At 42.3% G+C, this 26,454-nt stretch overlaps 1 protein-coding gene across 1 annotated transcript in view; it reads left to right on the top strand.

Moving 5' to 3' along the window:
- The window catches only part of LRRC9 (leucine rich repeat containing 9), a 112,822-nt gene that overhangs the window by 72,498 nt on the left and 13,870 nt on the right, over nucleotides 1-26,454 (top strand). Inside the window, exons 24-30 of the mRNA XM_044272390.1 lie at nucleotides 1,311-1,441; nucleotides 4,390-4,498; nucleotides 17,027-17,160; nucleotides 17,341-17,483; nucleotides 21,363-21,580; nucleotides 23,145-23,213; nucleotides 25,296-25,421. Coding sequence (XP_044128325.1) covers nucleotides 1,311-1,441; nucleotides 4,390-4,498; nucleotides 17,027-17,160; nucleotides 17,341-17,483; nucleotides 21,363-21,580; nucleotides 23,145-23,213; nucleotides 25,296-25,421 — 930 coding nt within the window. The remainder of the gene's footprint in view (nucleotides 1-1,310; nucleotides 1,442-4,389; nucleotides 4,499-17,026; nucleotides 17,161-17,340; nucleotides 17,484-21,362; nucleotides 21,581-23,144; nucleotides 23,214-25,295; nucleotides 25,422-26,454) is intronic.

The following is a 26,454-nucleotide window of genomic DNA, read 5'->3' as shown; positions in this document are numbered from 1 at the left end:
GTAATTGCAACATCATACATTGTCATAGAGTCCTCAGATATTGCCATACGGTGTCCAAATAATACTGCTATAATACTGTGAACAAATAACCGTCTTATACAGTACCATATGGTACCCATATAACATGCCAAAATAGTACTGCTATGCTGTGAACAAATAATACTGCTATACTGTGGCCAAATAACAGCTTTAATGATACTGCCATATTGTACCCTTATAACATGCCAAAATAATACAGCTGTTATGTTGATAAATAATACTGCCGTACTGTGAACAAATAAGTTACACAGTGCCTAATAATACTGCCATATTGTATCCATTTTAAGGTACCCTATTTACTTGACCAGTGTACAGAGGCAGGGACACCACAAAGTTCATCAAAGTTTTCTTTATTTAGGCTTGTCCAAATACATACAGCCGATAAATCCGGATTACAGCCGGGTCCAACAAACACAGCACACACTGACAGTGTTACCTCACACAGTCTACCTTCCTCCCCGAGACTGAGACACACCTAAGTCCAGCAGCAGGATTAAATAGAATCCCTGGACATGACCATGGGGAACAGGCACCCACCCAGCACATTGCCTGTTCCCAGTAAAAGCTTGACCCGGACTAGCTGGAACCAGCTATGCTATCTATCATGGTGTCCACCAACTACTTAGTGGGCATCTAATCTAGGGGCCTTGACTCCTCCAAGACTGGGCACCTTGGTGACACGTTCCCGGTGCAAACAAAACCTCTTTTAGAATGCTTCCTGCAGCATTCTGGGTGACACGCATCTCCCATGATAAATGGCTCCTGTCACTGCCTCACACCATATAACATGCCAAACAATAATACAGCTATTATGTGGACAGATAATACTGCCATACTGTGGCCAAATAACAGTAACACAGGGCTTTAATGATACTGCCATATTGTACCCATATAACATGCCAAAATAATACCGCTATTGTGGGCAAAAATAACACTGCCATACTGTGCAGTATCATTGCATACAGTTTAAAATATGGTAGTATGCCCAGCCTGGGCGCCTCTTTCAGTTTGATATGCCGTATGTTAGTGTGCTGAGAAGGCACGGGGTGAGGGTAGCAGCTCAGAAAACTAGGAGAGCTACTTCTTGTTGCCTGCTTCATGAATGACATTCTACTTTTAGCAGGATCTGTCTGATGAAGAATATGCTAGATGTTAATCACCCTGATTCAGTGCTGAAAAATTAATGATTGATATGAAATATAGAGTATTATATCCAAGGGTTTCTCACTGCTTGTCTTTTTGTGTCATGTTGTTTTTTTTTTTTTTTAAAGGACGCAGCGGAGTGTGAAAGTGCGAAGGACATGTTTGGCGGTAGACTTGGTTGTGATATGGTTGCTGAAAAAATTGGACATCAGAATTTTACTGAACTGCAAGAGTTAAACTGGAGATCCTCGTCAATTAGGTGTGATTTCAATTCATACAGTACATTGCACAACCATTAAAGAGGAGTTGTCACATCTCCTGACATGTCTGTTTTAGTGACTACTTGGATTCCCCATGTAATAATTCTGAAGCATCTATTCTTATAACTCATTAGGCCCCTTTCACACGGGCGAGTATTCCGCTCGGCTGCGATGCGTGAGTTGAACGCATTGCACCCGCACTGAATACCGACCCATTCATTTCTATGGGGCTGTTCACATGAGCGGTGATTTTCACGCATCACTTATGCGTTGCGTGAAAATCGCAGCATGCTCCTCTTTGTGCGTTGCGGTGCGATAATCCACGCAACGCAGGCCCCATAGAAGGGAATGGGGTTGCGTGAAAATCGCAAGCATCCGCAAGCAAATGCGGATGCAGTGCGATTTTCACGCACGGTTGCTAGGAGACGATCGGGATGGAGACCCGATCATTATTATTTTCCCTTATAACATGGTTATAAGGGGAAATAATAGCATTCTGAATACAGAATGAATAGTAAAATTGCGCTGGAAGGGTTAAAACATTTTTTTTAACTCACCTTAATCCACTTGCTCGCGCAGCCGGCATCTCCTTCTGTCTTCATCTGAGCTTTGTGCAGTAACAAGGACCTTTGGTGACGTCACAGTCATCACATGATCCATCACCATGGTAAAAGATCATGTGATGACCGGAGTGACGTCATCACAGGTCCTGTTCATGTATTTAATGCTCACCCAAGGTCCTGTTCAGCAAAGGAGCCAGAAGGAGATGCCGGCTACGCGAGCAAGTGGATTAAGGTGAGTTAAATTATAATTATAATTTTTTTTAACCCTTCCAGCGCAATTTTACTATGCATTCTGTATTCAGAATGCTATTATTTTCCCTTATAACCATGTTATAAGGGAAAATAATTCAATCTACAGAACACCGATCCTAAGCCTGAACTTCTGTGAAGAAGTTCGGGTTTGGGTACCAAACACGCGCGATTTTTCTCACACGAGTGCAAAACGCATTACAATGTTTTGCACTCGCGCGGAAAAATCGCGGGTGTTCCCGCAACGCACCCGCACATTTTTCCGCAACGCCCGTGTGAAAGGGGCCTTACAGTGCCATCCCTTTATTATTCCTGCTAGAAGTTTACAAATGAATTTCCAGCAGTCTGCAGTAAGTGTACAGATGGGTGCCAGCAGCAGGGTGTGTGCCCCTGCACAACCTGACACTATCCAATCCTTGTCACCAGGGTCAGACTGTGCAGGGACACCCCCCCAACTGGTAGCACCCATTTGTACCCTTACTGCAGACTGCTGGAAATGTATTCATAAACTTCTATTAGGAATAATAAGGGACTTACACATTATAGAGTCATAGGAATAGATGCTCGAGAATTGTTTTTACATGGGGAATGCAAGTGGTTACTAAAACTGACATGTCAGGAGAGGTGAATGGTCCAAAGTGGGTGTAGCGTGGGCGGGAAAGGGGACTCATCATTTTCTACACCTGTTTTAGGCATAGAAAATTGTCTAATGTAAGGAAGCTGTCTTACATTTAGAAGCAGCGGTGGATCCGCCGAAGTTATGAAGAAGCCGCCTCCTCTACATAACTTCACCAGATCCACCGCCACATATAGGGGTTATTGAGACCGGCGTTTAAAACACCAGTCTTAATAAATAATCCCCTATATTTCTATAGAGGTCCATGCAAAAAGCTTTAATCTTCACGTTGCAAGTAGTCATCCTTATCTGGGGATGCTTTTTCCAGCTATGATGATAGAAATAACGAAGTATGAATAATTCACAGCTTTTATAAATATTTGTTTTTTAAATATGTTCCCAAACCTGTGGGATTATAATACCGAGCACATTCCAGTAGAATCCTGCACATAGATGTGGAATGGAAGTCTCAAAGTATGCTTGATGCTCAGTTATCCTCACTGGAACCAAGAAATAATGAATAATAATTTAGTATTTTAGGCTTTATTAGTATTTTAACTCTCTATTATTCCTTCTGTCCACTGGGGGGATATTAAAGCACTCGGTATAAATTTGAAACATGATCATTTTTGTATTTTTGGGTGCTGTGTTTCTTTGTTAGGCTGCGTTTACATGTAGTTTAAATTTTTTCTAAAATCCAGACTTGGATTAAAAAGTAGCCCTGTCACACAATCCCCACCAGCCCACATACAGTGACGCCTGCCAAAGCCCCCATATTAAAGAAAAATAGTGATGCTCAATGCATGCTGCAGCAAATTTTGCCTCCTGGGTCACACAGCTCAACACTGATGCTTCCTCAATACTGGCCATACGTAGGTTACAGAGGTTGTCAGATTTCCAATTTTTTAGGGTCAGAGTGAAGAGTAGCAGTTACAATAATAACTACAAAAAAATTCAGTGGGGGTCTAACTTCCGGCACCCCTACCGATCAGGGTTGCAACATTCTGCTGATCGCTGCTTCCTCCTCCTAGCACAGCGCCGTACGTTGTATAGTGGCTGTGCTTGGTATTGCAGCTCAGGCCTGTTCACTTGCAAATACGCCATGTGACCGATGAGCGTGACGTCACTGGCCTAGGAAGAAGCGCCATGTCCTCTTCAGACAGCTGATCATTCAAGCTGCTGGGAGTCGGACCCCCACCAATCACTTATTGACAACCTATCCTGAGTAGAGGGCATCAGTATTAAACCACCTGAAAACCCCTTTATTAAAATAAAATAGATTATTCATCAAAAGTGTATACTCTCCCTAGGGGGCTTTTGCTATGGGGCCGTATGATATCTGTGTACGCCCTTGTGCGTGATAGCCCCTTTCTGAAGACTTCCTCCCTCGCTACGGTCTGATCACATCATCTGCCGAGGTATTGAAGTGCAGATCACAAGTGCATCACTAGTGCACCAAAATGCCTCTGCATAGTTTCCATAAACTGCACATGATACATGCCTGCTGCTTGTCTTGTAGATCCGTTGACCTGGTTCCAGCCGACCACTTTAGCAGCGTCCACACTGTGAATTTAGAGAACAACAATCTGACGTCGTTCAGTGGATTAATCTTTCTGTCACGTGTGAAGGTGAGCGGTTTTATTCCACTGCTTTCTTATATGGCTCATATCAATAATTCCGCCGGCACATTGCTGATGGTAGATTTGGATACAATGGTTTAAAAATGCTTTTGAATCTGAATTTATAATTTTTTTATTTTTATATACTTTCAATTTGTTTTAAACCCTCTGCTTGCTGACACTGGAAATGATCTTGTTTTTTTCTGGTGGAAAAAAGTTATAGATTTTAGAAAGTAGTGTAACCTTAAAGGATAACTGTCACACTTAGACCCTAATTTCAATTTTCATATATGTCGTTACTAATAACATGATATTCCAGAATCAGTTACTATTAGACTGACTTACCCCATATTTAATAAGATTCAGCCCTTAGCAACCAGTCTGCATAAAACTGCAATCTCACTATTCAGTTAAGATGGCCGCCACTGCCCTCACGCTGAGGCTAATCCCGCCTGCCCTCACTAGCCAGTAACAATAGCCCCCCAAAAGTGTCAGTAACCAGAGCCCTCCCCCCTAAAGGGTTAATCTCCTGCAGCACAAAGGGCTCCTATAACCACATGTTGCTTTCATTTATACACTGAGCAGATCATATGGCAGATCTCCCTTCCCTGGTCTGCGCTGCTTCGACTCTGCATTTTCCAGCTCTGCTGAGTGAGGGAGCGTCTGCCAAGCGCAGGGACAGGGAGAAGTGCACACAGCCCAGGCACTGGTATCAGCTGCTGGGGAGGACCTGTCTCTAATCATTTACTTACAGTCCCTGGCTGTCTGTAATCTGACCTTGCACACAGCGTGCTTCTGCGTCCTCCGTCCTTCAACACATAGACGGACCATGCCTAGCAACCCTATCTTAAGCACAGGTAAAAGTAGGCAGTGCAGGGAACAAAACTGTGGAATTAAGGGGTAATTGAATACATAGTGAAAAGTTGAAATAGGGCCACCAAGGAGATATTAATCACCACAATTCAATACTCCAAAAAAAAATAAATATATGACAGTTATACTTTAAAATTATATTATAAACCAATAAAAATTTACTGATTGAAAAAAAAAGTTATAGATTTTGGCATAAGCCTTTTTTGTTCAATTTACAACTTTTTGCCCTCCTGCTTTTCTGTTGCCACTTTTGAAGTAAAAAGAAAAGTGGGTGTGGTTTAATAGGAGGGGAGGGGCCTCCAGTGGCCCAACAGATTTGCTGTAATTTACTACAGAAATTGTCATGTATTATAGAGAAGATCTTAGCCTGCCCGTAGCTGGCTTCAATTTTATTTTGTGACGCATGGACAGGCAATGATGCTTCAAATTTGTTAAGAGGAGTAAGTCATCATACTCCAGCACACTTCAAGTAAAGTCCTGCACATAAACCAGTGATCTTAAAGCCCATCTGTCAGCAGATGTGTACCTATGACACTGACTGACCTGTTACATGTGCGCTCGGCAGCTGAAGACATCTGTGTTGGTCCCATGTTCATATGTGCCTGTATTGCTGAGAAAAATGATGGTTTTAATATATGCAAATAAGCCTCTAGAAGCAACGGGGGCGTTACCATTACACCTAGAGGCTCTGCTCTCTCTTCATCTGCCGCACTTTGACAGGGCCTGGGATGATGATGCTTTCACTACCTGGTCCTGTCAATTAAAGTTCAGGGGGGACGGCAGTTGCAGAGAAAAGGGATCCTCTAGGTGTAACAGCAACGCCCCCATTGCTCCTAGATACTCATTTGCATATACTAAAAACATTATTTTTCTCAGCAATGCGGGCAGATATGTACATGGGACCAACACAGATGTCTTCAGCTGCCAAGCGCACATGAAACAGATCAGCCAGTGTCATAGGTACAAAACTGCTGACAGATGCCCTTTAATAAATTCCCCTGTGGTGAGCATGGGAGCGTCTGACGTGAGACGCTAAGCTCCGCCTCTCCCTCTCGCCCCCTTGTTATCTGTTGTGGAGCTAGCAGGCCATGCGGTGATGTTGGAGACTCCGAGCGCACTGGAGGACTGGGAGTGAGGGGAGGCAGATGACCAGCGTAGCTCATTTGAATCCCGCCAAGTCCCGCCCTGAGCAGAGCGTCCGGAGGCAAAGCGGCAGGGAGCCGAACTTACCGGGGGCTGTAGAGGTGGTGGTGAGAGAGATAACTGACGGCGGTGAGCGGGTCAGTGTGGTTGGCTGGTGGTGGAGGAGGAGCATGCTTTGGAAGGAGGAGGAGAAGAAGCTTTGCTGGAGGTGGTGGCTGGAGATTAGAGGAGTCCTCCCCAGGATTGATTGAGGGAAAGGGGGCTATGGACTGTGTTCTTTATAACTAACAGTACGTGCCCCCCACTCATAAGTATATTAACTTTCCTCCCAATGGGGTCTTCCCCACGAATGATTGAGAAAAAGGGGTCTATGGACTTTTGTTTGCTATCATTAACCGCATATGCTCCTCCATATAAATTTGCTAACCCCTGACTAAGGAACTCTGCCTGGAATTATTAACCTGCTAATCCCTAACCTGTTAATTCTGGATTTCTATCGCTGCCGCTGATGTGAGGTGGAAGATTGATCTAAATTTGCAATATATTGGACGGCAAGAAGTTGAGAGTGGGGTTCAAGAGCCGCATTGTGTTTGTCACCTGGCATTTAATATAAAAGCTGCTACATTTGGGGATTTGCTGACAATTGTGACTCTTTATCTCAACATCTAGGATCTGGGATATACAGTATTCCCTTGCCGTGGGGGTCAGGAGTCTCTTTGTGTTTGCTACCTGTCACTTAATATAAAAGCTGCCATATTTGGGGACTTGCTGACAACTGTAACTCTGTATTGGCTTTTCATTTTTTATTATTTGGGATACACTCCCTTGTCAATTTTATTTTTTTATTTTTTAAATGCTGCAAAAAAAAAAAAAAAAGGGAGGATAAGCAGGGGCCCAGTGATAATAGAAGATCTGGAACTGGCTGGAAGCTAGGCAGAAACAAAATGCTTTAAATAAGTATTTGATCCCTACAACCCCCACATTGAGGCCCGCTGATTCTGAGAAAGAGTCAATAGAGGGATTAGATGACGCTAAATGATTGAGGGGGACGGGGACAGAGAATGAATGATGTAACAACTGAAATTAATGTTAAAATGGTTAAAGAGACTTTTTATACTGTGACTAGACTTGATGGGGAAATTAGTAACCCAGATTGGGACGGTACAAACGGACGTGAGCTTGATTACAGATGATTTAGTAAAGTTGAGAGAACGTCTGCAGGAAATGGAGAGTAGAACATCGGTAGTGGAAGATTTAATCCAGAAATTGGAGAAGGACGTAGCGTCTCTAAAACAAACAAAGGTGGAAATGGAGAATAAATTAATAGTTCTAGAACAGGCATCCTCAAACTGCGGCCCTCCAGCTGTTGTAAAACTACAACTCCCACAATGTACTGCTGTAGGCTGATACCTGTAAGCTGTTCGGGCATGCTGGGAGTTTTGCAACAGCCGGAGGGCCGCAGTTTGAAGGTGCCTGATCTAGAAGAGAGGACAAGAAGTACAAATCTGAGATGTGTGGGAATACCAGAGGGCACCGAGGGGTTGAATTTATGGAGAAATGGTTACTTGAGAACTGTAAGCCTGGAACGCTTTAACTTTTTTGCTATGGAGAGAACCTATAGGGTCCCTAGTAAAAAGAAAGTACCAGGGGATTATCCAAGATCAATTCTGGTTAAGTTTCTGCTGTATATACTATATACCTGTACACACTGCATATATTATAACTGGTACCTCACATAACTGTAGACTGCTGTATATACTATATACCTGTACACACTGCATATATTATACCGCGTACCTCCCATAACTGTACACTGCTGTATATACTATATACCTGTACACACTGCATATATTATAACTGGTACCTCACATAACTGTACACTGCTGTATATACTATATATCTGTACACACTGCATATATTATACCGCGTACCTCCCATAACTGTACACTGCTGTATATACTATATACCTGTACACACTGCATATATTATAACTGGTACCTCACATAACTGTAGACTGCTGTATATACTATATACCTGTACACACTGCATATATTATACCGCGTACCTCCCATAACAGTACACTGCTGTATATACTATATACCTGTACACACTGCATATATTATACCGCGTACCTCCCATAACTGTACACTGCTGTATATACTATATACCTGTACACACTGCATGTATTATACCGTGTACCTCACATAACTGTAGACTGCTGTATATACTATATACCTGTACACACTGCGTATATTATACCTCTTACCTCACATAACTGTACACTGCTATATATATACATCTGTACACACTGCATATATTATACCATGTACCTCACATATCAGTACACTGCTGTATATACTATATATCTGTACACACTGCATCTATTATAGCTCGTACCTCACATAACTGTACACTGCTGTATATACTATATACCTGTACACGCTGCATATATTATACCTCATAACTCACATAACTGTACACTGCTGTATATACTATATACCTGTACACGCTGCATATATTATACCTCATAACTCACATAACTGTACACTGCTGTATATACTATATACCTGTACACACTGCATATATTATACCTCTTACCTCACATAACTGTACACTGCTGTATATATACATCTGTACACACTGCATATATTATATCTCGTACCTCACTTAACAGTACACTGCTGTATATACTATATACCTGTACACACTGCATGTATTATACTTCGTACCTCACATAACGGTACACTGCTGTATATACTATATACCTGTACACACTGCATATATTATACCTCGTACCTCACATAACAGTACACTGCTGTATATACTATATACCTGTACACACTGCATATATTATATCTCGTACCTCACTTAACAGTACACTGCTGTATATACTATATACCTGTACACACTGCATGTATTATACCTCGTACCTCACATAACAGTACACTGCTGTATAGACTATACATCTGTACACACTGCATATATTATAGCTCTTTTGTGCCAGGGCTGTTTTGTAATCCCAGTCCGGCCCTGATGGCATATAAATCGCAGCAGCAAGAATAGTTCATGGAACAAAGGGAGAGGCCTGGAATGGGTAGTGTGAGGGGCTATAAAAGGGGAATGGGGGCCCAATTTAGATTCTCGCTATGGGGCCCAGTGATTTCTATGTACGCCCCTGCTATCAGGACTTATATATATTATACTTATATAGCTCAAAAATACTGTATGAAAAGGAAGATGTATGTCAATACTTGAATGATGTACCCTTTAAAAAAAAAATCATTAAGTCAAAGAGACCAATTGGAGAAAGAAATATAATTGGAAGAGTTAGTAAGGGCCTTGAGATCTGTCAGGGATAGCGCCAGGAGGAGATGGATTACCATTTAAGATATATAAGGATTTTAGTCAAATACTCCTACCAGGATTGAAGATAACCCTGTGTGAGGCTATGAGGACAGAAAAGTTGCCTGAGTCAATGGAAGAAGCTATTATTGTTTTAATTCCCAAAGATGGTAAGGATTTATTAAAACTAGAATCCTATAGACCTATATCCTTGCTGTATACTGATATAAAACTATTAGTGGAGGTTTGGGCGGATAGATTATGAAAAAAAATTAAAACAATAGTAAATGAAGATCAAACAGGATTTATCCCTGGGAGATTGATCAATTTTAATATTAGGAGGGTGTTTACTAATATGGAGGCGAATAGACAAAAAGATAGCAAGAAAGGTAGACGTTCGACTGTATAGAATGGGATTATTTGTGGGAGGTTCTTACATGCTTAGGTTTTGGGGTTCACTTAATAAACTGGATTAAATTAATATACTCGCACCCTAGAGCTAGAGTATCGGTGGATGGGGTTATGTCCCTGCCTTTTGCCCTTTCGAGGGGCACTAGGCAGGGATGCCTCCTATCTCCGTTGCTCATTGCAATAGAACCATTAGCTATTATTATTCGTGAAAACGATGAGTTTAAGGGATCCAATATGGGAGTATTAATGAAAAAATAACGTTGTATGCCGATGATATTTATTTGTATTTGGGTAACACTGAGGTGGATTTAGGTAAAATAATGAGTATAATACATAAGTTTGGATATTTTTCAGGATTAAAAATAAATTGGGAAAAATTACATTTGATGTTACTTGGGGAGGGAGACTTGAATATGAGCTTAGATGTACAGATAGTGGATAAAGGAGGTAGTTTTAAATATCTAGGGATAAATATTTCAAGAAATTTGGAGGGGTATGTAAAACTAAATGTAGTTCTACTTTTAAAGGAACCCATATTTGGAAAAGATTACCATTATCAATAATGGGTCGAATTAATTTGATAAAGATGGTTTTTCTCCCTAAGGTATTGTTCATGTTACAAAATGCTCCAGTTTGGTTACCAAATAACGTCTTTAGGACGATGGATAGGTTAATGGGGAAGTTTATCTGGAAAGGAGGAACATCTAGGCTAAAAAAAAAAAGAAATACTTCAGTTACCCATTAAAGAGGAGGAGGGGGGGGGGGGGGTGTTATCTCTTCCGAATTCGTATTTATATTTTTTGGTGGCACAATTTGGACATATGAAGGAAAGTGAGAAGTACATTGTTGAGATGGAATTTACTGAAAATGGGATTTAAGATTGAGCAGTTTACAGCCGTGGCCAAAAGTTTTGAGAATTACATAAATATTGGAAATTGGAAAAGTTGCTGCTTAAGTTTTTATAATAGCAATTTGCATATACTCCAGAATGTTATGAAGAGTGATCAGATGAATTGCATAGTCCTTCTTTGCCATGAAAATTAACTTAATACCAAAAAAAACTTTCCACTGCATTTCATTGCTGTCATTAAAGGACCTGCTGAGATCATGTCAGTAATCGTCTTGTTAACTCAGGTGAGAATGTTGACGAGCACAAGGCTGGAGATCATTATGTCAGGCTGATTGGGTTAAAATGGCAGACTTGACCTGTTAAAAGGAGGGTGATGCTTGAAATCATTGTTCTTCCATTGTTAACCATGGTGACCTGCAAAGAAACGCGTGCAGCCATCATTGCGTTGCATAAAAATGGCTTCACAGGCAAGGATATTGTGGCTACTAAGATTGCACCTCAATCAACAATTTATAGGATCATCAAGAACTTCAAGGAAAGAGGTTCAATTCTTGTTAAGAAGGCTCCAGGGCGTCCAAGAAAGTCCAGCAAGCGCCAGGATCGTCTCCTAAAGAGGATTCAGCTGCGGGATCGGAGTGCCACCAGTGCAGAGCTTGCTCAGGAATGGCAGCAGGCAGGTGTGAGCGCATCTGCACGCACAGTGAGGAGAAGACTTTTGGAAGATGGCCTGGTGTCAAGAAGGGCAGCAAAGAAGCCACTTCTCTCCAAAAAAAACATCAGGGACAGATTGATCTTCTGCATAAAATATATTGAATGGACTGCTGAGGACTGGGGCAAAGTCATATTCTCCGATGAAGCCTCTTTCCGATTGTTTGGGGCATCAGGAAAAAGGCTTGTCCGGAGAAGAAAAGGTGAGCGCTACCATCAGTCCTGTGTCATGCCAACAGTAAATCATCCTGAGACCATTCATGTGTGGGGTTGCTTCTCATCCAAGGGAGTGGGCTCATTCACAATTTTGCCCCAAAACACAGCCATGAATAAAGAATGGTACCAAAACACCCTCCAACAGCAACTTCTTCCAACAATCCAACAACAGTTTGGTGAAGAACAATGCATTTTCCGGCACGATGGAGCACCGTGCCATAAGGCAAAAGTGATAACTAAGTGGCTCGGGGACCAAAACGTTGACATTTTGGGTCCATGGCCTGGAAACTCCCCAGATCTTAATCTCATTGAGAACTTGTGGTCAATCCTCAAGAGGCGGGTGGACAAACAAAAACCCACTAATTCTGACAAACTCCAAGAAGCGATTATGAAAGAATGGGTTGCTATCAGTCAGGAATTGGCCCAGAAGTTGATTGAGAGCATGCCCAGTCGAATTGCAGAGGTCCTGAAAAAGAAGGGCCAACACTGCAAATACTGACTCTTTGCATAAATGTCATGTAATTGTCAATAAAAGCCTTTGAAACGTATAAAGTGCGTGTAATTATATTTCACTACATCACAGAAACAACCGAAACAAAGATCTAAAAGCAGTTCAGCAGCAAACTAATATTTGTGTCATTCTCAAAACTTTTGGCCACGACTGTAGATTAATGGAGGTTTTAGAATCAGGTGTATTTGACGAGCACTGATAATCAAATATTAAATTGAATGGATCACACTTGGAGAGAAATTAAAAAAATAATGGGTATAAAGGGTTATTTAAAATGCACTCCAATATGGAATAATATTAATTTGAGTGAAATTCTGAAAATTAAGCAATATGTCAATTGGGAGATTAGAGGTGTAAGTTTGTAGTGTCACATTTTTGAGGGGGATAAATTGAAGGATTTTGAAACTTTGAGTAGGGAGTTTGGGATCCTAAAAAAAAAAGATAATTTTAAGTATTTACACATAAGGGATGCAATTAGTTCATCAGCTGATTCAGAGAAATATTAAAAAGCCTCCTCAGAAAATATTGATCAATTTCTCAGGGATGGAAAGGTTAAAGGGAATATTTTAAGGATATATAAAATATTAATGAAGTTATCACAAATAAAGATTAAAATATTACCTACAGAGAAATGGGAAAAAGATATTGAAGGTTTGTCAGATGAGAAATGGGAAGATGCTTTGAGTAATAGGCCTCTGGTCTCGCTGAGGGCCTCACACAGGGTTTCCCAGTTCTTCCTTATTCATAGGTTACATCGTACATCCCTAATATAAAAAAAATGGGTTTAAGAGCCACAGAGGAATGTCCAAGATGTTGTGAAGAACAGGCAGGTCTAGTGCATTTATTTGGAGATGCCCCAAGCTGTTTAGGTATTGGTTTGTAATAGCAGTTATTATTGATCAAGCTCTAGGTATACAGATATATGGTGATCCTGTAGCTTGTGTATTGGGGGGTACAACTCGCATGCGCTTGCGGAAGGCTGTGAAACAAGTTCTTTGTAAGCTGCTGTTCCAGGCAAGATTGCTTATTCTGGAAAAATGGATTGAAAAAGACCAGCCTTCTGTGAATGAATGGAAGAAATCTGTGAATAATATGATAAAAATGGAAAGGATAATATATTATAACAGGGGGATGAAGGATTGTACGATACAAATATGGAATCAATGGCTCAATAATCTGAAGTTGGTGTTTTTTGTTTTGTTAGTTTTTTTACTCCCTCTCTCTCCGTGGGGTATGGGTTGTGGGTAGGGTTGGAAAAATATGTAATATACTGTGGGGATGTTTTTGTTTTTATGTTTATGTATTTGTAAATGAGAAAATAAATGAAAAAATAAAAATAAATTCCCCTATATGTTGCTAGTTCAGTATCCCTTGTAGCAAGCCATGCACCTGTGTGAACAGTACATGACCAGGACAGGCTTCAGTCATTAATAGATGTATAAAAAAAAAAAAGTGTTTGCATTCACTGCCAGCTGGCAGGAGTCTTGCAAATGATGAGGAAGTGAACCTTAATATATATTAGAAAGTTGTATAAAACCTTTAAAGTTACTAATATGTCAACCAATTGTTCTGTTCCATATGAGTCAGTAGAAATAGTATATATTTTTTTTGTTTGGTCGCACATGTTATAGGTGACTTATCAGAGTTTGGAGAGGCCGTACAGTGGGTGCAGTATCAACCCCCACAGCTTAGTTATCTAGGCAGCTAATAGATGCTCTTATCTGTTGGAAGATTCCCTTTAACCAGTTCTGTAATATTTTCTGGTAGCTCTATGTGTAGGTCGAGCCTTTACATTATTGATATCCCTGTGGACAATAGAAGTGCATGATTAAGAACAGTAGGGCTCTGGCACTGCATTAGATGGAGCAATGAATTATGGATTCTGGATCTGCATAATTTAGAAGTTACAAACTTACATGTATCCCAGTTTGACTCTAAGTATCAAAGGCGTAAGAAGAATTCATGGGCCATCCCCCTTTTTTATAACTGGACTGTAGTGAGGAGAGTGGATAGTAGTATCACATATCAGATCTGCACAAAGGAGAACCCACATAGTGCAGCTGCATAGCAAAAAGTCACCAACTTGGTCCTCAGGCTGGGGCCACACGAGCATATTACAGACACATTATGCATCCGCATCTTGGATAGCAGTGATGGCCAGTTCGCCGTGTTCGCCCGCGAACACGTGCGAGCTGCCATCTTAACTGACAAGTCTGGCAAAGCACAGGTAAGTCCTTACCTGTGCGTGAGCCGGTCTGAAATGAAAATGAGGCGGGGGCTCTGACACCCAGGACCCCTTCTGATCAGCTGTTTGAGAAGGCACCGCTGCTCGCAGTAGCGCCACGGCTTTCTCACAGCCCATAGAAGTGAATGGGACTGAGCTGCAATACCAAGTACAGCCACCATACAATGTACGGCGCTGTGCTCGGCAAGCTGAAAGAAGGCTGCGGCACTCCTGTGGCGCTCACGGTGCCTTCTCGAACAGCTGATCAGCGGGGGTCCCTGGTGTCAGACCCCCACCGATCACATCAGAAAAACCCATCATCTCTCCTGACATGTCTGTTTTAATACATACTTGCGTTCTTCAGAAAATAACGATTCTGGAACGTCTATTCTAACACTTGAGTGCATTTAGAGAAATTCGGAAAAAAAATTTACAATTTAGTGATTATTTAGATATTTTACATCATTCTGATCTTTTTGTCAAATATTTAAAGGGACTTGACCACCCCTTTAACGAAGAATGCAAGTATGTACCAATGCCAGGAGAGCTGCGAGGTCGCTTTCTATATCCGCCAGCAGTTAATGGTGTATTCCTAGCGCAGTGATCATATAGATCTGTCCTTGAAATATGAGCTATATAGATTTAGCAGGGACTTGAGAGTGATAGCACAGGCACATCGCATCTGTATCAGCTGGAAAGGGGTTAGATGTATAAGCGGAGTTCTTTGTGCGGCCTAATAATAGCAGGTCTCTCCGGAAGCATGTTCAGCTACTGACAGCGCTATAAATAAGTAATATTAATATAGGATCTGTATATCCTTTCAGCCTGATTCTCTAGTTAAGTACTCTATGAATAATACAAGGCAGCGCATTCAGTCCTGCCTAATGTATGTATTTACAGTAATGCGAGGGATGTGGATGGATTCGCCGGGGTTCCATTAGAGGTAATCAAGCGTATATTTAGATTTCATACTGACACCTTACTCCTAAAAAGACTACCGGATGAATATTACATTACTGTGTACAGTCAGAAAGCTCACATATCTGCGGTAATACATATAAATGGCATTGGGAATTAATGAATTTGCACTTAATATGTTTGCACATGTACGGACCCTCGCTCCGGGATCACTTGTTTTCATGGTGCTTTTTACTAGGCGCAGGTCACTGCTGCGTTTTTATCCTTTACCATTTTGAGAAGAAGAATAGGCAGCGCACGGTAATTTCTATAGCCAGTTAGATGGATTAACCCCTTCCCATAAATTTGCAGGCATGCTAATGGCGGTTACCTAATCGCCATAAGACCTAAAGGGGGTTATGCTGTGATTGATGTAAAAGAATGAAAATCATATAGTACATGAAAATCTCTCTCTAAGGGCTCATTCACACGACCGTATGTATTTTGCAGTCCGCAAAAATACGGATGACATCCGTGTGCATTCCATATTTTGCAGAATGGAACAGCTGTCCCTTCATAGAACAGTTCTAACTTTGTCCGTAATGCGGACAATAATAGGACATGTCCTATTTTTTTGCAGAACGGAAATACGGACATACGGAAACGGAATGCACAGTACCTTCCGTTTTTTTTTTTTTTTTGCGGACCCATTGAAATGAATGGTTCCGTATACGGTCCGCAAAAAAAATTTCTGTGGCACAACCCCTTTAATAGAACCACTTGGCGATGTTTCAGGCTCAGCACCTGCGCCTGTGTGATCACTGTGGTCGCTGGATGTGTTTGACAGCCAGAGTCCTGCTGTAATGGCTGGCACTGGGTAACATCTCAGATCCCCGGCTCATAACCCCTTATATGCCCCAATTGGTAGCGACCACAGCACCTAAGGAGTTGGCGAGGCATAGATTAATACAGAAGATGCATGTCAGTGTAAGTTGAAAATAAGGGGGTCATTTATCAATCTGAAATACGTCTATATTAGGCGTATTTCAGACGTTTAGTTGTGCCGCTATCTGCAACATCTCTCCGCTCACGCCAGGTCTAAAATAAAGTGGGCGTGGCTGGGGAAGGGGTTGGGCCAGCAGTAGCAGTGAATAGAGTGGCAGTGCAAATGCTCAACTGTTACTCCATTTATACGGGGAGACGCGTTACCCCCATCTTCGTGATTGGTGGGGGTCCCGAGGACAACTTTCCGCCAGTCAAAGACACTTATGCCCTGTCAGGTGCTAAAACATATGCATCACTTTTATATATCTTTTTTTTTTTCCCCCAAACACAGAACTAAAACCTATTTTCTTTCTATAGAATTTGTATCTTAACTACAACCATATTGAGTCCATCCTGCCAAGACAGAAGCCTCAGAATCACCTGACCAACCGGCAGATACTTCACCAAAAAGTTAACTCCAGCGGATATGGGCAGCAAGGCAAGAATAACAGGTAGGTGGGATATAAGTGGCCTACTGAACACGGGCTGTGATATAAAAAGCCAGGGTTATGACAAATGTTTAAATTCCACATCTTATATTAGGAAAGGTTTGAAATCAGGTTCTAATTGCATCTCCTGTGTGGAGAGAAGTTCACATTCTCAAGTTGGCTCATTTTTTTTTTTCTTTTCAGTTCCAGAGACCCGTTATTTGGGGAGTCTCTGCCGCCGATAATGCAGAGTTTAGAGGTGCTTCACTTGGGTTACAACGGCATCAGTAATTTGTCGCAGTTGCAACTCAGCCGATTGAGGAATTTGAAATCTCTGTTTTTGCAGGGTAAGTAATAAAAAAATAAAAAAGTTAAAAGCTTAAAGGGTTTCTACCATCAGAATTTCACACACTGCGCCTGCGGCGAATACAGAAGTGGACGGCGCAGGCGCGGGATTTCGTCAGCGATGCTGCGAACTCGGACGTCACTCAATAGGAGCGGGGCGGGATAAATGGTCAGTAGACGGAGCCTCTAGGTGCTAAATCAACGCCCACATAGCACCTAGAGGCTCATTAGCATATTGTAAAAGTTGTGTTTTTTAGGAGAACAGCGGCAGGGACAAATGTAAAAAGAACACTGTTATGTAGTGCTGACATTAGCGCATCGCTAATGTCAGTCAGCTACATAACAGTAATTCTGATGGTAGAAACCCTTTAAAGGATTTTTCTATGTTTTAACCTTGATGCCCTATTTTTAAGATAGGTCATCAATGTGTGATAGGTGGACATCTGACCCGTGGGACTCAACAGATCAAAAGGGTCCGAGAACAAGAGTGGCTCTGGGTGCGGTACTGCAGTGAACAATTACAATCCTTTCACTATGCCATTTGGTGGGAACCTGGGGTTCAGATCCTTACCAGTCAGACCGATCTTCACCAGCAGACACCAGCTATTTTACATTCTGCAGATGGCAGCCTGTATTCGTTGTAACTTTCTGTCTTACATGCCTATTATTTGAATATATTCTTTTACAAGACAATTAATCACATAAGAATATACTGTATTAGGGAACGGCTTTATATGTAGATAGTGTAGGTTGACCCAAATGCATACCCACCACAGACCCAGCCTCTGCAGTTGCCATGGGGCCTGGGGAGAGAGTGGTCCCTGCCCTTGTTGTTTCTTCCCTTTTGAATGGCTGGGGCCCATGCAGGACTCCGCTCTCCAAAGGCGCTTCCTTGTTAGCAAACTAGTGGGAGAGGAGTTGGCCCAAGCTCTTGGAAAGGGTGTGGAGGGAGAAACAAAAGGCTGGTGGCAAAACCTAGTATCTTAATGGGGCAACCATTTAAATTGTTGCTATCGCCCCCCAAACTTCTGCATTTACTTAAAGGGGTTCTGCAGTTTTTTCAAACTGATGATCTGACCTCTGGGCTGGCAGTAGCGCCGCGGCCTTCTTGCTGTTTACCGCAGGCCCAGTGACGTCACAACAAGTATCCAATGGCCTGGGCGAAGCTAAGCTCCATTCAAGTGAACAGAGCTTAGCCCCGCCCAGGCCATTGATACTAGTTGTGAGGTCACTAGGCCTGCGGTAAACAGCGAGAAGGCCGCGGCACTTCTGCCAGTGCCGCTGCCTTCTCAAACAGCTGATCGGCAGGGGTCCCGGGTGTCGGACCCCCGCCGATCAGATGCTGGTGACCTATCCAGAGGATAGATCATCAGTTAAAACAAACTGCAGAACCCCTTTAAAGAATGAGGTTCACATAATATATTGGACATGTTTACCAGAGACCACAACTGGTATTTTTCTAAAAATAATATTTTTGGCACTCAAGACTTCACACTATAATATATATGTAGAAGAAATCCACGGCACTCCTCTGTAAAACTTGAAAGTAATGTGTCCTTTATTCACACATGTCGCACAGCGACGTTTCGGATCTCTCACAGAACCTTTCTCAAGCCAAGTGAATTACAAAATGCAAAAGTGCAAAAATGTATACATCACATAATTAATTACCGGTAATCACCAATTGATGCATGTTTAAAAATACACGCCCGTCTATCACTTCCAATCCCAGTGTCGTCCTGCAGCCCGTTCAGACTAGACACTAAGTCCATGTCAGCCAGATCTCCATTACAACTTGATTAAATCCTGTGGTATATCCGTGTCCATAATTGCATGTAATATATCATTGCATGTGTAGATTATTTCATGTGCTAACATAAAGTGCTAAGTGCTATTCATTAAAAAGGCTTGGCCACAACATATATAAAGACTCACAAGGGCATATCGCAGGCTGAACACTCCACTGTAGAGTGGAGGCTGGAGAACGGGCACATACGCGGCGCGCACCAGCCAGACGTGCCTAGACCTGTGCGTCTTCCTGCTCGCAATGTGCATGCGCCGCCGTCCCATGTGTCCGCTCACAGCCAGCGCCAATCTTAAATAAGGGCAAACTGATGGGCAAATGAACAAAAATGCATAAATCAAGGATAACATCAGACTCCACTTCCACAAATAGACTGAGTAGATCTCATACTGGTCATTACCTCCACTGCCATGGTGCACGCCGCGGCGCCCCCCTAGGCTGATGGGATCACAGCGCGCACACTGCTGTGCACGGATCCAATTATATATTTAACCCTTCGCGGGCATCAATCACTATGCAAACTATTACGTTAAATACGCCACAATAACAATACAATATGTTCAGCCGTTGTATGTCCATGTAGTCCATCTTCTGTGACTGTTATCTTAACAACTACAAAACCATGTTATAAGGGAAAATAATACAGTGAATTTACTTTAATGGGGTCCGGGGTCGCTCATCCCTATCATCTCCTAGCAACCATGCATGAAAATCATACCGCATCCGCACTTGCTTGCGGATTGCATCCGCGCGATAAAAACTGAACAATGCAATCGTAGTCAAAACTGACTGAAATGCACACGCGACGCATCCGAAACAAATCCGGGAAGCCCGTGTAAAAGAGGCCTTAGTGTCTAGTCTGAACAGGCTGCAAGACAACACTGGGATTGGAAGTGATAGACCGGCGTGTATTTTTAAACATGCATCAATTGGTGATTAATTATGTGATGTATACATTTTTACACTTTGTAATTCACTTGGCTTGAGAAAGGTTCTGTGAGAGATCCGAAATGTCGCTGTGTGACATGTGTGAATAAAGGACACATTATTTTCACGTTTTACAGAGGAGTGCCGTGGATTTCTTCTTCTTTCTTCTATATTTACACCCGTGCAGGCTTGGACTGGCCCACAGGGGAATCCCCCGGTGGGCCCCTGAGCAAGGTGGGCCCCTAGTCTCCCACCCCCTGCACAAGTGGCACATAACACATTAGATTTAGTACACTACATACATATATTCAATGTACAGCACCTCAACCAGCTTATGTTCATATAAAAAAACTTGTTAGATTATTTATTATATTTGAATGTATCCGTACGGTGGGCCCCTAAAATAAATTTTACTGGTGGTCCCTAGGTACCCCAGTCAGACATTGCACCCGTGATCAAGGGTTTAACACAGACACCCACTGCAACATAGGAGTGCTGCCACACTTCCACGTTTATATATATATATATATATACCGTATATATATACAGGTGAAACTCGAAAAATTTGAATATCGTGCAAAGTTCATTTATTTCAGTAATGCAGCTTAAAAGGTGAAACTAACATATGAGACTCATTACATGCAAAGCGAGATATTTCAAGCCTTTATTTGTTATAATTTGGATGATTATGGCTTACAGCTTATGAAACCCCAAAGTCACAATCTCAGGTCCCCTTTGCTCAGGGGGTATGGATTAATTAGCTGACTAGAGTATGACACTTTGAGCCTAGAATATTAACCTTTTCACAATATTCTAATTTTAATTAGCATTACTGAAATAAATGAACTTTTGCATGATATTCTAATTTTTCGAGTTTCACATGTATATATTACTAAAATATTGCGGTCGGTGTTTGCACAAAACTAGTCTGCTCAATAGCAAAACAATATGCTAAAGTAAGACACCTCAATAAATTAAAACCTAAAAAAATATATTTTTTCTAGTGTGAAGTCTTGCGTGCCAAAATCGGATTTATAGAAATATATTAGTTCTTAGGGTACTGAGTTTCTCGCGCACTTTGACCTATATGGGTGAGCTCACCTACCATTATCTAGAGAACACAACTGACCTGTGCTGTCTCCCTCTGTAGGCAATGAGATCAGCCAAGTGGAAGGACTTGAAGGTTTACAGCATCTTCAGGAGCTTGTGCTGGACCATAACAGGATTAAAATGATCGCTGAGACGTCATTTGCAAAGCAGAGTTCTCTAGTCTCCCTCCGAATTGAAGAAAACAGGCTCCGTGATTTGAGTAATTTGCATCCTCTTATAAAGTTAAAGAAACTGTTTATTGGATTTAATAAAATTCAGGTAAATGTGGGGTTTTATGAGATGGAACCACCTTTGAGCACAGAACTGCTTCTTTGGTTTCTGGGAGAGAGAGTAGATATTGGACAGCTACCCTTGTCAGCTACATTAAGGGCTCTTTCACCCAAGATGATGTCGAGCGTGGAATCCGCTGCGTGAATGACAGCCAAGCCCCGCACCGGACAGCAGAGACACGGAGCAGTAACATGATTGATAATGCTCTTTGCCTCTCTGTATCTTTTTACTACAAAATCACAGTGAGAAAAAGTTTTCATCGTGATTTTGTAGTAAAAAGGTCACAGAGAGGCACGGAGCATTATCAGTCATGTTAATGCTCCGCGTCTCTGATGTCCGGAGCTCGGCTTGTCTCTTTCACGCAGCGGATTACCCGCACGGCATCCGCTTGTGTGAAAGAGCCCTAACTCTCCCGGGGCCTGTTTTCTGTCACTGGGTCACCTGGAAGGTCATCATTCATCCGTCTTTCAGGTCTACCTGCATATATGTCTAAACCAGGCATGCTCAACATGTGGCCCTCCAGCTGTTGTAAAACTACAAATCCCATCATGCTCTACTGTAGGCTGATAGCTGTAGGTTGTCCGAGCATGCTGGGAGTTGTAGTTTTGCAACAGCTGGAGGGTCACAGGTTGAGCATCCCTGGTCTAAACAAATTTAAAGAGGTTTTCTGGGATTATCATTATGATGACATCCTCAGGATAGGTTAGTATGAGATTGGCGGGGGTTCGACTACCAGAACCCCCGCCGATCAGCTGTTTGAGGAGACCACAGCCCTCCTGGTAAGCGCTGCATGCTCCTTGCTGCTTACAAAACACATCCATTCAATAGCGGCTGTGCTTGATATAGCAGCTCAGTTCTTTCACTTGAATGGGACTGAGCTGCGCCTAGGCCATGTGACCAATGAACGTGACCTCATACGGCCTAGGAAGAGGTCTAAGTGCTCACCACTTGGGGTCCCAGGAGTCGGACCCCCGCTGATCGCTGATCTCATATAGATGACCTATCCTGAGTATAGGTCAATCGGTATAATAAACCTGGAAAACTTCTTTAAGAAAAACGATGATCTGTTGCTATGCAAAACTATTGCATCTGATAAAAAATGTCATAATGCAAAAAAGAGGCAACACTAATTAGAGCCAAGGGTACATTGCAAAGAATATTGTACATACCTCAATAAGGGTACACTTGAATTTCCAAACTGTGGAATAAGTTAGCTCTACTTCTTCTCTGCTGTGAAAACTGTCAAAACGCCTCTTTTGTGCAAATGTACAAAAAAAAACTGCCTTTGCGGCCTCCAGCACAGGAGAGTCCTGCAAAAACGTACACAGTTGAAAGATGTTGAGAAGGCGTTGCTTGATTTGGGGCTAGTGATGACCTGTTACTATTCCAGAGATCAAGTATCTGCTTTTTCGATAAAACTTCAAGGAAATATGTGTCATTAATTACGTATCCAGCAGCACGCGGGCAGCAGTAAAGATGTAGTGTATGCACATGCCACCCTAGTCAGGCTACAGATTCATGCTAACAATCTTTATTTCATACTATTAAACAGGAAATTTCAGAAGTAGAAAAACTGGAGGCAATTCCTACACTACTAGAGCTCTCCATCTCTGGAAACCCAGTGAGTAATCATTTGCTGCCAGTCTTCTGGCTGGTTCGTGGTTTTGTGCTGGACTGAGCTAGCATTCTATCTATATGTACTCATGTTTCATTTCAGTCCACCATGATCTGTCTCTGATGCCATCTTTAAAAGGGAACCTTTCAGGAACTTCACACTACTCAAAGCACAGGCAGCGTGAAATCCCGACAGAACAGTTACAAACGACTATGTTTTGCTTTGAGACACTGCAGCGTTTCAGAGAAAACATAGTTTAAAAAAAAAGCTGACTCCTTACCATCTTCTCCACACCCGGCTCTAGCTGAAGAGTCTTGACTGTGACTCCTCCCTTCCATCTTCTCCACATCCGGCTCTAGCTGAAGAGTCATGACTGTGACTCCCTACCAGCTTGTCCACACCCGGCTCAAGCTGAAGAGTCAGGACTGTGACTCCCTTCCATCTTCTCCACACCCGGCTCAAGCTGAAGAGTCAGGACTGTGACTCCCTTCCATCTTCTCCACACCCGGCTCAAGCTGAAGAGTCAGGACTGTGACTCCCTTCCATCTTCTCCACACCCGGCTCAAGCTGAAGAGTCAGGACTGTGACTCCCTTCCATCTTCTCCACACCCGGCTCTAGCTGAAGAGTCATGACTGTGACTCCCTACCAGCTTCTCCACACACGGCTCAAGCTCAAGAATCACTACTGTGATTCTCTACCAGTTTCTCCAAACCCAACTGAAGCTGGGGTCACGACTGTGAGCCACACCTGGCTCAAGCTGAAGAGTCATGACTGTGACTCCCGTCCATCTTCTCCACACCTGGCTCAAGCTGAAGAGTCATGACTGTGACTCCCTTCCATCTTCTCCACACCTGGCTCAAGCTGAAGAGTCATGACTGTGACTCCCTACCAGCTTCTCCACACCTGGCTCAAGCTGAAGAAAAGTAGTGTTGCGTCGAAATGTTGAAAAGGACCAGAAAGGAGGGGCCAAAATCCCTAGGATCTAGGACTTGGATTGTAAAAAAACCTAAAATAGAATTTATGGGGTTTGTAAAAACAAGTGGAGTAGCAATACAATATATACAATAAGTGAGTCATTAATATTTTGATTTTATACAGTACTTCTTGATTTTATACATTATTATCTATACCATTGTTTGACTTTATGTGGTCTGATCCTGAGAGTATATACATCCTGAGAGTGTGTAAGTATGGCTACTCCACTTGTTTTTACAAACCCCATAAATTCTATTTTAGGGTTTTTTACAATCCAAGTCCTAGATCATAGGGATTTTGGCGCCTCCTTTCTGGTCCTTTTCAGCATTTCGACGCAACACTACTTTTCTTACCTATCACCTACCCTGAGGGCATCAGGGTTAGGTTGAGACCAGTGGCAGCCGGCCCTCCTTTGCTCTACCAATAATTTGGCCAATATATATCTTTGTCCAATCGAGTAGAACCTTCCTTTTACACTGCCTGCCTTCCCTTTGGCGCCCTGCGAAGTTATTCCCAGACCCTCTTCTTGAAGGCCCAGCGACTAACCCTCTTTTTTTCTTCTCCCGTCTCAAGCTGAAGAGTCAGGACTGTGACTCCCTTCCAGCTTCTCCACACCCGTCTCCTTACTTGCCTCATTTGCATATAGATTTAAAAAAAAAAATTAAATAAAAGCACTCAGAGCTATGGGGAATGTATATTGTGGACGTGCTAGTGGCGATCTAGCAGCACATGTCCTCAGCTCTATAGGCTCAAACTAGCTGACAGAATCCCTTTAAGGTCTCATGCACATGGCAGTAAGTGTTTTGCAGTCCACAAATCGTGGATCCGAAAAACTTGGATACCAGCCTAGTGTATGCCGCCATTTTTTTTTTTACTCTTGCAGAAATGTCCTATCCTTGTCTACCAAATGGACAAGAATAGGACATATTCTATTTTTTTTTTTTTTGCGGTGCCGTAGAACGGACTTACGGATGCGAACAGCACACGGTGGCCCCATTGAGATCTGCGTTTTTGTGGCTCGCAGGCGGACCAAAACTGAGGCCATGTGCATGAGCCCTAAAAGTGAATATATGCCTAATGCTATTCCTTATCTGTATTGTTTGCATCCTTAGATTTCCCGTAAGATGTTCCACCGTCAGTTCATAGTGCTCCGGCTGCAAAACCTGCAGATATTAGATGGCATTGCCGTGACCTCTGAGGAGAGGGCGAGGGCAGACATGCATTTCCTGGAACAGCAAGTAAAATGTCACTTTCTTTATGTGAATCCATTTACGTATACTGTCCATTAATACACAATGGGGAAGTAGTCCCTGCTTTGCATTTTTACTACATCAGACATAACATTCATTCACCTCAGTAACATAAAAGCGATTTGCACAGATTGTGATAACGTACATGGACAACACTTCGGTCACCATACTCGGCTCTTATTAGATAATATTTTTAAGGCATATAAATATTATGTGATAAAACATTATTGTGATATTATGAATAGTTCAGGGCTAGTTATCACATTTAGAGAAGACCTGTCACCTCTCCTGACATTATTCGTACTAGAAATGTATTGCAGTCTGCAAAATGGGTCCAGATGGGTGTTACCAGTTAGGGCCGTGACCCTGCATAGTCTGACACTGGTAGCACTGATTGGATAGGGTTAGAATATTAAGAGACTATTAAGAGACACATCCCCAACGGGTAACACCCATCGGGAACTTTATTGCAGACTGCTGGCAATTAATTCATACGTTTCTAGTAGGAATAGTAGAGGAATGGCACAACATGGAATAATAACTCCAGAATAGCTCCAGAATTTTTATGACCTGGGGAATGCAAGTAGTTGCTAAAAGAGACATGTCAGGAGAGGTGACAGGTCCTCTTTAACTATACATGTATTTAAAGGGTTATTTCCATTCTATAAAGACATGGCATGCCACTAGGATAAGCAATCACTTTCAGATTGGTGGAGTCTAGACTCGGACCCTACCGTTCAAAAATTAATGGCTTATTCCAGTGATAATCCATCTCTTTAGAAGACGGGATCATCCCTTTTAAAGGGGTTTTCCTGTAAACAACATTTATCACCTATCCACAGGACAGGTGATACATTTATGATCTCTGGGGGGTACGACTGCTAGCAAATCCGCTGATTAGAACGGAGGTCCCTGTAAGGGTACTTTCATACTAGCGTTGTTTGAATCTGTCGCCAGAACTGCCCGCCGGTCCGGAGAAACTTGTGAAAACTGATTATTTTTGAATCAGGATCAGGATTCT

The sequence above is a fragment of the Bufo gargarizans genome, chromosome 11 (assembly GCF_014858855.1).
Source record: "Bufo gargarizans isolate SCDJY-AF-19 chromosome 11, ASM1485885v1, whole genome shotgun sequence".
NCBI classification, from domain to species: domain Eukaryota; kingdom Metazoa; phylum Chordata; class Amphibia; order Anura; family Bufonidae; genus Bufo; species Bufo gargarizans.
This window is presented reverse-complemented; position numbering and strand designations above follow the sequence as displayed.